General features: G+C 41.6%; 1 protein-coding gene across 2 annotated transcripts; it reads left to right on the forward strand.

Annotated features, from left to right (window-relative positions):
* Positions 1-625: 625 nt before the first annotated feature.
* On the forward strand, positions 626-16,578 carry RBM45 (RNA binding motif protein 45). 2 transcript variants are annotated; one of them, XM_056110128.1, is made up of 10 exons: positions 626-1,053; positions 6,084-6,206; positions 6,978-7,104; positions 8,629-8,751; positions 9,998-10,177; positions 12,238-12,367; positions 12,576-12,660; positions 12,877-13,040; positions 15,480-15,680; positions 16,533-16,578. In XM_056110128.1, exons 1-9 carry the CDS (start codon positions 733-735, stop codon positions 15,670-15,672), a joined length of 1,446 nt encoding a protein of 481 aa, XP_055966103.1. In that variant the 5' UTR covers positions 626-732; the 3' UTR covers positions 15,673-15,680; positions 16,533-16,578. The 2 variants fall into 2 exon arrangements, with proteins under 2 accessions (XP_055966103.1, XP_055966104.1); XM_056110129.1 differs by having other exon boundaries at positions 16,547-16,578.
* Positions 16,579-17,076: the final 498 nt, after the last annotated feature.

A 17,076-nucleotide genomic window follows, 5' to 3' on the forward strand; every position in this document is an offset into this window, starting at 1 on the left:
GCGTGCAGGGCAAACGTTCTATCCGCTATAAATTATCAGTGTGTTTATATTCATAGCTTCCCACCTCCTGTGTGGGTAATTCGAGGAGTTCAGCTCCTGGACCACTTTCTGATTGATTCTGATTGATTCTGATGACCACATTCCTATCCCTGGACTCCAGTGTGACTGCTGAAGTCAGACTTGGTTTCTAGATTTCGGCTAATTTTCTGCTGACCTTTCCAATAAAGCCAGTTAACAGGACCTGGAGAAGTTAGGATGCATTTCCCACTTCACTTCTTGTCCCTTCACACTCTTTTACATCTTACTCCTTTCCCTCTCCTCCACCGAGCGGTCTCCACCTTTCCAGACCTCAGATCCCACGGATGCTTGTGGGAACCGAGTCTATCACTGGATGGGGAATGAATAATTCTGGTTTGGGGCGGTTAGGTGCATCCCTTTTCCTCTTGGCTTCCTAGCGCACCTGAGTCCTGTGCGCGCGCCCCCGCGGGCCTGGATGGGAGCCCTCGGCTGGGTCGGGCTCCCCCGAGCCGCTAGGAGGCGCTGCAGGCCGCTCTCCCAGAAGCCGGCTTTCCCCGCCGGCGGCCGGACAACGCCCGCGCTTCACTCTTCCTCCTTCCGGAAGCGGAGCGGCAGCCTGGCAACGGTGCCTGCGAGCGGCCGCGGGAGACCGGCGCGGCGGTCGCGGGGAGGCCCGGGGGCGCGGCACGGGCCCGGGCGCCCCGCCGAGGCAGCATGGACGAGGCGAGCAGCTGTGCGAGCGCCGGCGGCGGCGGCGGCGGCGGCGGCGGCTTCCGCCCGGGCGTGGACAGCCTGGACGAGCCGCCCAACAGCCGCATCTTCTTGGTGATCAGCAAGTACACGCCGGAGTCGGTGCTGCGGGAGCGCTTCTCGCCTTTCGGTGAGATCCAGGACATCTGGGTGGTGCGGGACAAGCACACCAAGGAGTCCAAGGGCATCGCCTTCGTCAAGTTCGCGCGCAGCTCGCAGGCCTGCCGGGCCATGGAGGAGATGCACGGCCAGTGCCTCGGCCCCAACGACACCAAACCCATCAAGGTGCCCGGGGCCTGGGGGGTCCCGGGGAGGAAGGGGTGTGGGGTCGAGGGCGGCTGTGCGGGCGGGACGACGACGACCCCCCCCCCCCCGCCTCCCGGGAGCTCGGCCGGGGCGGCGGGCAGGGCGGAGGGATGCTGGGGTGGAGGGGCGAGAGCGGAGGGGCGCCAGAGGACGCTGACCCTGGGCGCGGGCCTCGCCTGTCCTGGGCCCCGAGTCCCCGAGCGGCGCCGTGCGGGGCTCAGGGCCGCGGTGGGTTGGGGATGGAGGTTGCGCGGGATGGAACGGTGCTTTGCCGCGCGAGCCCCCCCATGCAAACATACACCGCTGCGATCGCGTCATCTGCTGGTCCCTCCCCGGGGCCACTTTGGATTGAGCTTTGCTGAAGCCCCGGCTGGGGAATCAGGCCTGGGGCGTGGGGTGCGGCGCCCGCCTTGTTGGCGCCTCCTTTTCTCGGAAAGCGGACCTTTCTTTGCAAAGGGCTCCGTGGCCTGCCCGCCCGGCAGGAGGGCAGTGGGTGCTGCTGCTGACTTGGTCCGTGCACGTGCACGGCGTCTGGCACCCAGCAAGCGTCGTGTCCACCCCCAGCTTCCCCCGCCCCCCACCCGCCCCACCTCCCCGCCTTCTTTCTTGCCCCCTGCTTGGCCCGTGGGAACCGAGGTCGCGTTCCGGGCTTGCTCATAACTCGGGTGGTTCCTCTTCAGCCCCGAGCGAAGCCCTCCCCGCGATCCTGCAGAAAGAAGGGCCGTGGATATTGATTGCAGTCTTGGCTGCACCGTGGCGGAACGTTCTCGTTCCCTGCCGCCCACCCCAACTGCCTCCCAGCTTGAGAATATTAGGATCCTTCCTTCAGTAAAAGGCTGCAGTGTCACTCTCTGGACATCGCGGTCTCTCTGTCCAGGAATAAGAAGGAGCCCGGGACTCTGCCGGACCTAGAATAGCAGTGGACAGTACACAGCCCCCTCTGTTCCCATTCCCAGGGCGGGAGAGCACATCTTCAGCCAACTGAATTCCAAGGACACAACATCTAGTTCTCAGGATACAGCGGGGGACTCTGCTGGACCTAGTCCAGTGGACAGTACTCAGCCCCTCTTCTCCACACCTGGTCAACAATGAATTCTAAAGACACAGTGTAGACTCCACCAGGAGTTAGCAGACTTTTCTGGAAAGGGCCAGATAAGTCACATACAGAATTTCTTACCCATTTCTTGCTTGAAATAACCCTCTAGAAAGAAAGAATCAAGAAACAATTCCTAAAATCATGGACTGTTGGAAAAACAAGCCGGAATTTACTGATTCTTACTTGATGATTTTGATCTCCTTTCAGTTAGGGTAGTAGCAAGGGAGGGGTTTTCTGCTTTGAGTCTAACCACCTGTCCTTTGAGGCAACCTCTCCCAAATACCCCAGGTTTCAGTCTTATCGACCCTCTTTCCTTGATTACAGTTCAGTAAAACAAGCAAAAATCCCAACGCTGCATGTGGCCTCCACAGAGAATTTGAATATTCCCAAAGATACTTGAGGTTTTTTAGTTGTTTTTCATGCTTTTATTCACAGTAGTTTCACTGTAGCACTCAGGCAGATTGTCTGGCTTCTTCAGCTTCTGCCACTTGGGCTCTCCACCTGGAATAGAGTTTCCCCCCACCCCTCATAACCCCCTCATAACCCCCTCACTCCCACCTCCCACCCCCAGTATTTTCAGTTGATTCTGCTTCAGGGTTTTTTTGTTGTTGTTGTTTTTATGTGAGCCATTAACTTGGCTTTTGTAAAGTTTTACAGGATCGATAAGAAAATGGGAGCAAGTAAGAATATGAGAGCTCCAGGCCTACAGCCAGAAAAGATGATCTGAGTCAAAGTAATTGTCATTCTGGTCATTCTGTGACCTAAGGAAATCGATGAACCTCCAAAATAGGAGTGGAAAATATTTTAGTTTTTCAGGAATGCTTCTTATTTAAAATATTCTGTAATCATAGAAATCTTAAGAAAATCCAATCAGTGGTTTATTATTATAAGATCTGTATTCTGCTTGGGTGCTGCCCTCTATATCAGAAATGTGTAGCATTGCAGTCTTCTAAAATTTAGAAATAATTTTAAGTTTTACGTATCTTCCCATATATTTAAAAGTTCGCCATTTTCCCCTATTTGTGTTTCCTGGTAGTCATTCATTTCTGACCCACCCACAAGACCGACTTTCTGAGAGGCCATTTTTGCATGACTCCACACTAATAGTTCATATAGTGCTTAGTGTCCAGTGGACATGTAGTATAGATTTACTGACATCTCTATCTATATCTTTTAATCAGTGCCCCACACCTCTGTTACAACTGTTTCCAAAGAGGCATAACAGATTTCTTATTTTAAGTGTTTCTGAATGACATTTTAATGATTTTCTGAAGGACTTTTCTGAATGATTTTGTTTTTTCCTGTCCTGTAATTCTATAGGTTTCTATAAGCAAATCCACATCCTAGTTAGAGATTTTTAACATTTCTCTGGAATACTATAAAATCAAAGCAGCTTTGCATATTAAATAAAAGTGATTTAAATTTAAATAAAAATTTAAATCCTCTAAAAGGATTTAAATTCCAAGTAATCTGATGTTACAAAAGATATTTCAAGAAAACTAAATTGCACTACTAGAAAAAAAATCAGTCTAAAACGTCCTGTGCTTTTCTTGTTCACCCAGATCATTTGGATCATTACTGAGATAACCCAGAATATGATCAAATCTTTTTGATTGTTTTCCTGTTTTGTGGTGCTAGGGGTTAAACCTAGAACTTCATACTTGAAAAGCATATGCTGTACCACTGAATCACATTTGTGTCTCATGTTACCTCTTTTTTTTTAAGTACATATATATATCAAAAAGAAAGCTATTTAAAATACAAGTATCTCCTAAGGAGAGAAAGATAGTATAAAAGAGAAGACTCTTGCCTTGCATCCCGCAGAACCCATTTCAAATCATCAGAACATATGGTCACTTGAGCACTGTCAACAATCAATCCTGAGCCCAGAGCCAGGAATAATCCCTGAGCACCACTGGGTTATTCGTCGATTGCCTCGAGCAGGCCCCAGTAACGTCTCTTTCATCCTAACCCTGAGATTATATTCAAGGCTCTTTAGGAGAATGAGACCCATCATTGTTACTGGTATTTGGCATATTTGGTAGGCCACGGGGAGTTTGCCAGACTCTGCCCTGTGGGCAGGCTACATTCGATAGCCTGCAAGTTTGTCCAAAGTAGGAATGAGATAATAAGATGTCATAAAAAGATGTCCTGATAAGATGTCAGGTTCCCGGAGCTGGATTTTATAGTCTCTGAGTCTTGGCCTTTGATGGGATTACAGGGCGCCAGGGGGCCAGGTGGTGGGTGTGACCCCCGCCTACTGGAATCTGGAGGATCTGGGTGGAGGATGCTCGACTCCAATCCGAGTAGGCTTGGAGATCTCGGCCCCGGAACCCGTGTGGATTTGTCCCTCTGCCAGTACCTTCATGTGTGCGCACAGTGGTCTCAGCATGGTGGTGGCTGGTCCTGGAGGTCTTCGGTTGCTGGAGCCCTGGTTGGGGCGGGGAGGAAAGCTCAACCCGCGCCCCTCCAACGGGCCCCAGTGAGGAACAGCCAGGCGCGGGGGCAGAAGACTGCACTGTTCTCGTCTGGGAGCTGGATTTTATAGTCTCTGTCACACCCACCACCTGGCCCCCTGGCGCCGTGTAATCCCCATCAACGGCCAAGACTCAGAGACTATAAAATCCACCACTGGGTGTGGTTCAAAAAACAAAAGCAAACAAAAATAAGAATAAAACTGGATTAAAAACTAAAATCAGGGTTGGAGCAATGGTGGGGCAGGAGCAATCGTGCAGCGGGTAGGCTGTTTGCCTTGCAGGCGGCCCACCCAACATCCTATATGGTACCCCAAGCACTGCCAGGAGTAATTCCTGACTGCAGAGCCAGAAGTTAACCCCTGAGCATCACCAGGTGTGACCCAAAAAGCAAAAAAAAAATAAAAACAAACTAAAAATAATGACATTAAACATAAATGGATTAAACCCTTCAATTAAACAGCAGATGTTAAGACAGAATAATTTTAAAGAAAACAAACCACATGATGTTTGCTAGCGACAAAGCTTAAGTAAAAGATAAAAAAGATATTTGAAAATTCAAGATACAAGATGTTTGAAAATTAAAAAATAAACGAGTGGTATAAGACAAGTATAATATGCTTTGGGGGGCCTTTCTGAGCAATGCCCAGGGGCTATTCCCAGTACATTGTAGGAAACCATGTGGTGCCCTATATCAAACCTGGAGTTCCCAGCTTCAAAGCGTATACTCCAGTCTTGTGAGTTACATTCCACATTCGACATGAGACATATTAGCAGAGATAGAGGATGATTTCATAAAAACAAAAGTCCTAGCATTTTAGAACAGTCCCAAATATTTTGCAGTCTTACTGATAAAACTAAAAGAAAGATAAGGGGCAGGAGTGATAGTACAGTGTTTGTTCCATCCCCAGCATCCTGTATGGTCCCCCAAGCACCGCCAGGAGTAATTCCTGAGTGCAATGCCAGGAGCAACCCCTGAGCATCGCTTGGTATGACCCAAAAAGCAAAAAAATAAAAAATAAAAGAAAGATAAGTCCATAGACTTTTATACTCTTCTCTTAATCTGTTAGAACAAATAAAATCAGTAAGGTGAAACATTTTAATAATAACATTAATCAATTATATAATTGACATCTATTGACTACCAAACTGCAGAGTATACGTTCTCAGTGCAGTTGTTCTTGTAAGCAAATTGCAAAAGTAAAATTTTATGTAGACAAAATACAGTTTATGGATTGGTACTTATAATATCTTTTTATCCTATAAACAAGTAATGTCAGTCAAGATGACTAATTTTTTTTAATAAGACTCTTTTCCACTGCATTTAACCTCCATGCATCTTATACTTTGATCGAGTAAGCATAATTAAGTAATAGAAAAACCTTTGATTTCCTTTTCACTTATTTTTTCATTATCTTGGGGTTTTGTTCTTTTCTTAGGTTTTTATTGCTCAGTCCAGATCATCAGGAAGTCATCGAGATGTTGAAGATGAAGAACTAACAAGAATCTTTGTCATGATACCAAAGTCCTATACAGAAGAAGATTTACGGGAAAAGTTCAAGGTACTTCTTTTTTTTCTAGTCTGATGTCATCTGTGTTAACTACCTTATCATCCCAAATTGGTTATGTGGTTACTGAGACTGAAAAGGTAAGTCATCTATTTCACTGTAGACTTAAACCTTTAAAAAACCATTAAACCATTAAACCTTTAAAAGCTAACCTTCAAAGTTAATATAGGTAAACTGAAAAATACTAATCATGGCATTTTTCCTCTCAGACTTCATAATGAAACACGAATTCAGAAAAATGAAGTATAAAGTTCTGTTTTATAAGACCACATAGTCATAGGTGATGGAACCAAGGTTTAAGTTCAAGTTACTGAATTCAGAACCTGCCTTATCATTTTTCTCTGTTGTGTCTTACATCGGCAGTAAGTCGGGCAAAAGCAAGCCCAAGTGTGTGAACTATATTATTGTAGTAGTATTTATTATAGGCCTAGCTAAAGCAAATTACTTGATTGTTTTATAGACCTTGCTTCCAGTCTATAAGTAAGCTATAAGACATACATATTCATATGTATGTCTATGTGTATTCTTGAAAGATAATTGTTATAAACTAATATGTATAAAGCAAATACTCAGAAAAGTATTATTTTTACTATTATTCTTATGTCATTGTTACTATTGTTCTTAGTGTCTTACTAGTTTGTACCTTTTATTTCATTAAATATCATTGTAAGTTCTAATTTGTTTTTAATAAGCAAGGATGTAAATAAAATTGGTTTGTTTTTAAATATGTTTAGTTATTAATTCTACCTAATTTTTAACTCTCAGGTTTATGGAGACATTGAGTATTGCAGCATTATTAAGAATAAAGTCACTGGAGAAAGTAAAGGTTTGGGTTATGTTCGGTATTTAAAACCATCGCAAGCCGCCCAAGCAATAGAAAACTGTGATCGAAGTAAGGAGGTGTTTGTTTAATATTCTTAGAGATGTTTAGACATTAGAATTATTCTCAATAGCGATCTATAAAGGAATATTGCTAATAGCCATGCCTGTTAACTTAATCTTAGTAATGGGGATTTAAAATAGATATAATCATATAATCCTAGGCTGAAAATTGCATGGAGGACTTTATTAATCTTTTTTTTAATGAGACACTATATTGAAGGGAAATATGAGCAACTACCTGACTTAGTAAACATGCTCTTCCTATATTTTGGTTATTATTTCCACAGGCACTGGCTTTTCTTGTTTTATTTTTGGGCCACATGTGGCAGTGATCAGGATATACTCCTAACTCTGGTCTTAGTGATCACTTCTGGTGCAGCTCAGGAGACCATTTGGAATGCAGGGATCAAACCTGGGTCAACCACATGCAAATCAAGTGAACTGCCAACTTTACTGTCACTCCTGCCCATATGTGTATAATGCACAGTGCACACATATAATGTATGTAATAATGTATGTGTACACACACATATACATTACCAATTGTACTATCACTCTGGCATATATATATATACATGCACACACACACATATATATATACACACATGTACATATATAAACACATTCACATATATATTTTAATTTATATATTATATAAATTTATATCTACTTTTTTTAATTAAAATTTTCAAGATAAAACTAGGTACATTGGAACTATGTGTGGCAGATTATGAAGAGTCTAAGCCTATTCTATGTTCATTCTTCCTTTTAAAAGAAGAATAATATACTATTTTGAGACAGTTTATCTGACCACATGACCAAGGATGGATTTTCAGGGAATTCACATGTACAAGTTTTAGTCCTTTTAGGAACATAAAAACATATTGAAACCTTTGGACTTTCTGCCATGAAATAATAGGGAAGGTGTAATGGTGTTGGGATATCGAAGACCTGCTACGAATCCTCATAAAAATAAATTTTTCGAAAATATGTTTGTTTCCCTGCATAAGCATTTTATTAAAAGTTTGAGAGGCATTGTGGCACCTCTTTCATCTTTCGCGGCTAATCAGTTCTTCAACCTCTATTTAAAACCCTGATCCAATGGCAAAGGATTGAAGGGTTGTAATTAAGAGATGAGAATCTAAATTTGATGCTACGACAAGAAAGCTAGAATGGAAGATCATAAGTTTATTTCAGAGGATAAATCCCGATGACAGTATGAATGTGAAAGCACTTGGAGGATTTTATGTTGAGGGATCTGAGGGAATGACAGTGTTGTGTATAGTGGGACAGTTTGGAAGAGAGAACAGAATTGCTCATCTTTCATGTCCACACTGATCTAGAATTTAGAATGTTGCTATTTCTGTTTGCGCTCCACAATCTTTTAGCAAAGAAAAAGAGTCAAACTGGTGAAGATAGCCATTGTGTGGGTTTTGTCTTATTTTATAAAACTGCCAAGTACTAACAAGCATATTTACAGTTACATTCTGTTTTCTATGAAGCCTGGAATTTATCAATAGGTTCTCTTTTTCAGGTTTCAGGGCAATCTTGGCTGAACCTAAAAACAAAGCATCTGAATCCTCAGAACAGGATTATTATAGTAGTATGCGGCAGGAGACTTTAGGTCACGAACCTAGAATCAATATGTTTCCATTTGGTAAGTTGGCTACCTTATTTTAGAAATACAAACCATATATGCTGTCTGATTTGAGTCTATAAAATTTTTCCGTCCCTCTCGGAGAGCCCGGCAAGCTACCGAGGGCATCATCCCTCACGGCAGAGCCTGGCAAGCTCCCTGTGGCGTATTCGATATGCCAAAAACAGTAACAAGAAGTCTCACGATGGAGACGTTACTGGTTCCCGCTGGAGCAAATCGATGAACAGTGCTGCAGTGCTACATACTTTTACTAGCAGTTCATAAGTTTCAATGAATAAAAGTCTAACGTTGTGGGATTTTGTTGCTTTTTTTTTTTCCAAGTTGGTAGGTACTCGTGTTCTTGATGTTTACCACTTAATATTTTCCTATAATAGTAACAATATTTAACTTCCAGTTGAATTTCTCCGATTATTTGTGCGTTTTCTAAAATGAAACTGAGTGCCAGTACCACGCTTGGGGAGAACTGCCTCTGCAACTGGTCAAAAACTGTAAGGCATTTTAAATAGACACTTACAAGTAGACAGTTTTAGGGCAAATGGGTCCTAAAATTTTGCTCCTAAGCTATTGTTTCAAAATTTGGGCTAAAGCAAAGAGAAGAATGACAAAAGTAGAAGTTAGAGAAGAATTAGTGGTGAAAGCGTAGCCTGTTAGTGTTACTTGATATAAACTTTCTTTTAGATAAAATGTATATATTGCAGTCTTGCATCCTAAATACATTCCTATGAAGTTATACTATACATTTCTGCTTATGTTTCTGTGTTGAAAACAGGGGAATGTAGAAAGGTGTCTATTTTATTTTATGGATTTCCTGCTAATGACTGGGCTGGAGCAATAGCACAACAGTAGGGCGTTTGCCTTACTAGCGGGCAACAGGGCCGACCCGAGTTCCATTCCTCCGCCCCTCTCGGAGAGCCCGGCAAGCTACCGAGAGTATCTCGCCCGCACGGCAGAGCCTGGCAAGCTCCCCGTGACGTATTCGATATGCCAGACACAGTAACAACAAGTCTCATGATGGAGACGTTGCTGGGCCCGCTCGAGCAAATCGATGAACAACGGGAGGACCGTGACCACTTGTGACCGTGACCTGCTAATGACTAAGAGCAAACAGTAGTGCCTGTGTTTAATGCCATAAACGTAAAGTGATAGTTAATATTTTCTTTTACCTGAAATGTTAAGTCCATTCTACAATGTGTAAAAATTTAAAGATTTTGACATTTCTTTCTTGTTTTTTCTTTTTTTATTGGAGAACAACAATCTGATTTTTCAAGCTTTGAGAAGAATGATAACAGGGGCCAGGAAGCTATTTCCAAACGCTTGTCGGTTGTATCAAGAGTTCCTTTTACTGAAGAACAGCTTTTCAGCATTTTTGATATAGTACCAGGATTAGAATATTGTGAAGTTCAACGAGATCCTTATTCAAATTATGGTATAATGTTATTTTTTATAATATTATTTTTAATATATTGTGTTTTGTTAAAATTACTTTTCTCTAATACATTTTCTATGTCAGATTCTGTGTGAGTTGTTTCCTTTTTCTGTATTTTAAACTCGTAAATATAGTGATCTTAATACTTGGGTATGCTGTTTTCATATAGCCTTTTTAAAAAATATATTTTGTCTCCCATAAAATACAGCATTTTTTTGTATCCAGATTTTGCAACAAAAATAACTCAGAATGTTTGTGCTCTTGGTTACTGCTAAGCAAAATTATAAAACCATTTAAAAATTTTCCTCTTCATTCCTAAACTTATTTATTTATAAGCTTTATACCTCAGTATGAAACTCCTTGCCTTCATTTCAAGCATCTCTACCTCTCTTACCACTCTTACAGCAGCAAGATTCTTAAAACCTATCTGAACTTGTTAGTTAATTGATTAGATCTCTTCTCTAATGTGAACTTAATGTCTTTATATTTCTTAGGCTCTTTGACTTTTTAATGTTTTTTTTTTTAAGTTAGAAGTATTGTGGCATAATGGAAATGGACCCATCTTCCATTTACATCAGACTCGGCTGCAGATGCCATAATGGCACCCAGCTGCCACCATGCTAATCTGCTCCTGTCTTAGCCTGTTTCCTTGCTTTAAAGTGAGATGATTAATGATATCTATGTTGGGGGTAGAAAGGAATCAGAAGAAACAGATGTGAAATACCTATAATGAGCACTCATCAAATAAAAGTATAAGGGGATGTTGATTTGTTTTAAAGGATTAGAACTGATGGTGTGAGAGAATTAGAAGGACACTGATCTAAAATTCTCTCTCTCTCTCTCTCTCTCTCACACACACACACACACACACACACACACATACACACTACCCTCCAACAAAATCTATTCCTATAGCAGAAACTCTTTAAAGGAATTTTAAATATGTAACTTATAATCTTGAGACCCTCTGTTCCCTTCCTTTGTTTTTCATAAATATCCCTTTTTCTACCGCTGCAGCTAACCCAGATGACTGTTTTCAGGTATCACATCTCACTTTTATTTTTACTCAATGTGATAGGGATTTTTTTTTTTAATTTCAGAGTAGATTTCAAAGAAAATAAAAGTTTAAGATGCAGTGGTTGTATCTGCCTTATAAGAAAAGCCAAAGGTTGGAGCACTGGCTTTGTGTGTAAGAGACCCAGGTTTTGATCCCTGGCATCTATGGTCCCCTGAGCAAAAAGCTGGGTGTGGCTTCCTCCACCGCCCAAATAAAATAATTAAAGTAGAAAAGTCAAGGGGCAAGGAGATAGCTCAAGAAGTACAGCACATGCTTGCCATGTTCCAGCCCTCAGTTTGATTCTGTGTACAGTCGAGAGTGGCCTCTATAAAAATTGTTTAATTAGGAGCCAGAGAGATTGTACAGTGGGGAGGTGCTTCCCCTGCACTAGGCCAACCGGAGTTTGATCTCTGGCATTCCATATGTTTCCCCAAGCCTCACCATGAGTGATCCCTGAGTTCAGAGCCAGGTAAGCTCTGACCACCAACCCAGTGTGGCACAAAAACAAAGCAAAAATGTTTAATTATTCAAAGGAAATCTAGGGGGTTGGAAAGATAATACAGTGGGGTATATGCCCTGCATGCGGCCAACCCGAGTTTGATCTCCAGCATCCTATATGGTTCCCCAAGCATCACCAGGAGTCATTCTTAAGTGCAGAGCCAGGAGTAACCCCCTGAGCATCGCCAGATGTGGCCCAAAAATGAATTTTTAAAAATTAAATAAAAGCCAGTATCCTAAGATTAAATTCATGAATAGAACTTCAAGTAATGATCCCATTTTATTTAAAATACCATGTTCACGTTTTTACCAAAATCTAAATATTTTATTTTTAGAAACACAGCCCTTGTACACATGTATGAGACTTTTTTCTGACACATTCTATTTGTATTAGTTGTGTGATACTATGATATTTCAATATTGCTTCATTTTTGAAGCACACAGACTTTTAATGACCTCTCTGCAGTCTTTGTAATCCTTGTATATATTCGTTCCTTTGTTGTAGGTCATGGAGTGGTTCAGTACTTTAATGTAGCTTCAGCTATTTATGCAAAATACAAGTTACATGGATTTCAGTACCCGCCTGGGAATCGAATAGGTGTTTCCTTTATTGATGATGGGAGTAATGCAACAGAGTAAGTACCGTTTCAGTAATATTGAGTGCTGAGCTCTGGGGAATGTTTAGTGCTGAGCTCTGGGTGTTCATGATTATGACTTAAAGATTAAAAATAGAAAAAAAAAACAGGTGACGTCTTTTGTGTGAGAAAGTCACACAAAACAGAGCTACTATTAAGAGACTGAATATTGTCTAGTGTTTTGTAAATTGTGAGTTATTGTCTCCAGTCTCCTTAGAAAGATGGCAACGCAGATGGTCGCTGCACAGCTCGCGTCAATGGTGTGGAATAATCCAAGTCAGCAACAATTTCTGGTAAGTGAAGGAGAGTTTAACCATCACACTATTTTGGTAGTGTAGAAGGGAAATGTGTCCTGTGTTTGTTACTCACATAACTCACGTAACAGTTCAGAGCTGTGGTGAAAGATGGTGTAGGGGCCATCCGTCACATCAGTCCATAGCTCTTCGTTTAGAATTTACAAAATGTGGCTTTTTTTTTTTCTCATTTGTGTACCTGTAACTTTTCAACAGCAATTTGGAGGAAGTTCTGGATCACAGTTGCCTCAAATTCAGACCGATGTTGCACTTCCGTCATGCAAAAAGAAAGCCCCTCCTGAAACTCCTGTGAAGGAAAGACTTTTTATCGTGTTTAACCCTCATCCTTTACCTTTAGATGTATTAGAAGATATCTTCTGGTAAGATTTTAATTTCACAAAGTAAAGTTTCGTAATATAATTTATTTAAATCAATAATTTAAAAATCTTTGCAATGGTAAAACTTTATGTAAAAAAAGTAAAGTAAAGGCCTTCCCGTTGATCGTCGATTTGCTCAAGCGGGCCCAGTAACGTCTCCATTGGAGACTTTGTTGTTACTGTGTCTGGCATATCGAATACTCTCGGTAGCTTGCCGGGCTCTCCGAGAGGGGCGGAGGAATCCTGGCTTTGCACTCAGGAATCAATCACTCCTGGCGGTGCTCAGGGGACCATATGAAATGCTGGGAATCTAACCCAGGTCAGCTGCGTGCAAGGCAAACGCCCTACCTGCTGTGCTATCGCTCTAGCCTCTAGATAGGAAATTTATTAATGAGCTGCTCAGAATGTCAGTTGTGATTCAAGAATTTGGACTTTATTTCATTACTAAATTTGCTTCTTGAGTCTCTCTTCTATGGCAGAGAGACACTGCTAGAGACTTTATTGCACATTCTGTAAACAAGACATTGTAGGCTTGGCTTTTTTGGACCTAATCTCATAGGAAACAGATAAGTAAATAGGAAATTACAATCTAGTGCTATTGGTGTTATAAAATGGAATGCATGAACTATGAAAAACATAGCAGTGGGTACCTATCCGAGAAATTCAGAGAATGGCCAAACGATTGTACAATGGCTCTTGCCTTGCATACGGCTGACCCAGCTGTGATCCAAATCCCACATAGAGCCCTCCGGGTGAGGTCCCTGACTGCAGAGCAAGGAATAATCTCTGAGCACTGCCAGGTGTGGCTCAAAAATCAAGGGGAAAAAAAATTCAGAGAGGACTTTGTACAAGAAGCAAGGTACAGTGGTAACCTGCACACAAAATAATAATTTAGCTGGAGAAGAAAGCTGAGACTATGGATGATTATTCCTGCCAGAGCAATTAGGGAAGGTTTTCAGAGTTTGGGCTTTAAGAAATTGTGAGGGAAGATCAAATGCTGTAGAGGACAGTGACCTTGGAAGGAAGTGCCCATAAGGTTAGTTTTTCTTTTGTTGTTGTAGGTTTGGTTTTGGGCCACATCTGGCAGTGCTCAGGGAACCATATAGGTGTGGGGATTGGACCAGATAGCGACGTGCAAGTCACGTGCTTTATTTGCTGTACTATTGCCCTGGCCCCATAAAGTTTGTTTGGAAGTTTGTTCTTATCCTGGAAGCAATAAAGATACAAAACTTGAATGATGACTATTCCTTATGTTGAGCTCCAACCCCCTTACTGGATTTTAAATGAGAAAATGATCATATTCTATTTAAGGAATACCAGAGGACAGATTAAGGAATGGAATAGAGAGAGTAGCCCACAGGTCTGGAAAACTAATGAAGAGGATATTACAGTAGTCTGAGAAAAAAGATAAAGATGGTGGCGCATATGCTGCCCCGAGCCCTTGTGCTGCTTGCGCCCACGTGGCCGAGTACATGTGGGCTGAGCACATGTGTCGCCCGCATCTCCCCTCTTGAGATGTGTACTTTCATGCTTTCATGTCTAATGCCAGGATGTGTGTAGGGGCTCTCTCCGCCCTTGGAGAAGCCCGTGTTCTCTCTTGAGTACGTTACTCTCTCATTCTCTTCCTCTCCAAAACCCCCAAATAAAATCTATTTACTTCAAAAAAAAAAAAGATAAAGATGGTCTGCATGAGGAAAAAGACCTGAGTGACATTGAAGAGAAACTAACTGATAGAGATGTTTAAAACTAAGATTGGGGCCTTAGACTGTAGTTCAGTTAGAGAATACATCTGTGAAGCTTTGTCTTAAATCCCCAATATTACAGAAATAAATAAAATATTAAGGAGGGCTCAAAACATAGTACAGCAGATAAAGTGCTTGCCTTGCACATAGCATGTCTTTGATCCCCAACACTGCCTTATGGTTGGAACCCCACCCACGCGTAAATCCTGAGCAAAGCCAGTTGTGGCCCAAACACCCTCAAGAAAATATTAGGAAAAAAGGAAAAATTGCCTGGAAGCATGGGTACTATTAGAAAGAATATGTGTGAGGGACTGAAGCAATAGCACAGCGGGTAGGGCGTTTGCCTTGCATGTGGCCAAGCCAGGTTCGATTCTCAGCATCCCATATGGTCCCCTGAGCACCACCAGGGGTAATTCCTGAGTGCAAAGCCAGGAGTACCTGTGATTGTCGAGTGTGACCCAAAAAGTAAAAACAAAACAAAAAACAAACAAACCAAAAAGAAAAAGAATATGTGTGAGGCTTCTGGGTTTGATCGCTAGCATGCAAAAAAACCCCACAAAAACCAAAAACCTTTTAAAGACAGTAAGATTGGTAGAATTGTTGTATGTTTTGCTGACAAGATTTGGGGAGAGGGATGGGTCTCATTCTTCTGGAGAATCTGTATTTATCCATTTCAGTTCATTTTTTTACTTTGTTTCAGTCGCTTTGGTAACCTGATCGAAGTTTACCTTGTGTCAGGAAAAAATGTGGGGTATGCCAAATATGCAGATAGACTAAGTGCTAATGATGCCATTAGCACTTTACATGGCAAGATCCTGAATGGAGTCAGGCTGAAAGTTATGCTGGCAGATTCCCCAAGAGAAGAATCTAACAAACGACAAAGAACTTACTGATTGTTGAGGTAAGCACTTCTTAATCTGAATTTTAGAACCCACTGGCAAAAGTAATAGCACTAAGTAGTTTAAATAAGGAATTTTTTTTCAAAGTATTTTCCTAAATTTTACACAATTTTAGTAATTAAAGTTTGGGGGCAGAGGGTGCGCTTTTGTATTTGATTATAAAGTCTTAAAAATAATTGAATTTGTAGTTAAAATGTTTTATATACATAAATAATATTAAAATATTAGAATATTTATTTTGGGCCTCACCTGGCGGTGCTTAAGGGTTACTTCAGACTCTGCACTCAGGAATCATTCCTGGCGAGCTCAGGGGACCATATGAAATGCCCAGGTTCTAACCCGGTTCTGCCACGTGCAAGGCAAGCACCCAACCACTCCAACCCCAAATATTAGAATATTTAAAATAAAAGTTGTTCCCCCTCCCTGCACCCACCATGGACTATAAATACAACTTAAGAGGGCTAGTTTTTTTTGACTCTGAGCAGTGAGCCTAGATTTAAATGACTCTCACTTAGGAAATAGAAGAAACTGGTTTAAGAATATAACTTTGAGGGATTGGAGAGATAGTACAGTGGGGAGGGCACTTGCCTTGCATATAGCCAACCTGGGTTTGATCCTGGGCGCCTTGTATGGTCCCCCTAGCTCTGCCGGAGTAATTCCTGAGTGCAGAGCCCGGGAGTAATTCCTTACTGAGCACAGCTGGGTGTGGTCCAAAAACAGTATGAGTATAACTTTGAAAGTAGTTGGGTTCTTTTTTAAAATGGGTCTGGTGAATGTACAAAGTTATTTCTCTTTCTGGGGAAAATAGAAACCGTAGTATTTCAAAGGACCCTGATTTTTTTATTAATTCACAGCATTTTTCCTCCAGAAATTCAGTACCAGCTTGCATCATCCTTCTGAGTAAGTTTGGTTTTGTTTGTTTGGGGGTGTCCATGACTTAAGTAAGCAGATAGCAGTGATTATAAGTAAAGGAGCGAATCCTAACATTTTAGGAATACTATATACGGTAGCTATTTCCTTCCAGGTGATGATTTTCATACTTGTGTTGTGTTCTTTCTACAGAACAAAGACTAAATAATGACGTAACCCTCAGCTGACTGACTGAAAATGTGACTGGACGCATTCCCTGTGGACAGTTGACAGCTTTTCCCCCTATACCTGATAGTCTCTGCACAGCATTGTTCTGTCTGGGGAGCAGGGATTGTTGGACTTATGTTTTTGAATCCACACATTAATGCAAACACTCGTATAGTAGTTGTTTTCTTAGAGCACTGAATGTGTTGTACGTGTAGCAGAAATAAAGTTTTCTTTGTTTAACTAAATTATGCCTTATTTATGTGAAAGATGAGAGTGAAAATTTAACAGTGTTTAGAATTTGACTTAAAGACATTTTGCTGA

This window comes from Sorex fumeus, unplaced genomic scaffold (assembly GCF_029834395.1).
Source record: "Sorex fumeus unplaced genomic scaffold, SorFum_2.1 ptg000009l, whole genome shotgun sequence".
In the NCBI taxonomy this organism is placed as follows: Eukaryota; Metazoa; Chordata; class Mammalia; order Eulipotyphla; family Soricidae; genus Sorex; species Sorex fumeus.

What these genes read in the sequence shown, in the direction of transcription:
- RBM45 (XM_056110128.1), top strand. Translation starts at nt 733, where the DNA reads ATGGACGAGGCGAGCAGCTGTGCGAGCGCCGGCGGCGGCGGCGGCGGC. An exon ending in AATAGAAAACTGTGATCGAA is followed by an intron (nt 7,105 to 8,628) that starts GTAAGGAGGTGT and finishes TCTCTTTTTCAG; the next exon opens with GTTTCAGGGCAATCTTGGCT. An exon ending in GTATTAGAAGATATCTTCTG is followed by an intron (nt 13,041 to 15,479) that starts GTAAGATTTTAA and finishes ACTTTGTTTCAG; the next exon opens with TCGCTTTGGTAACCTGATCG.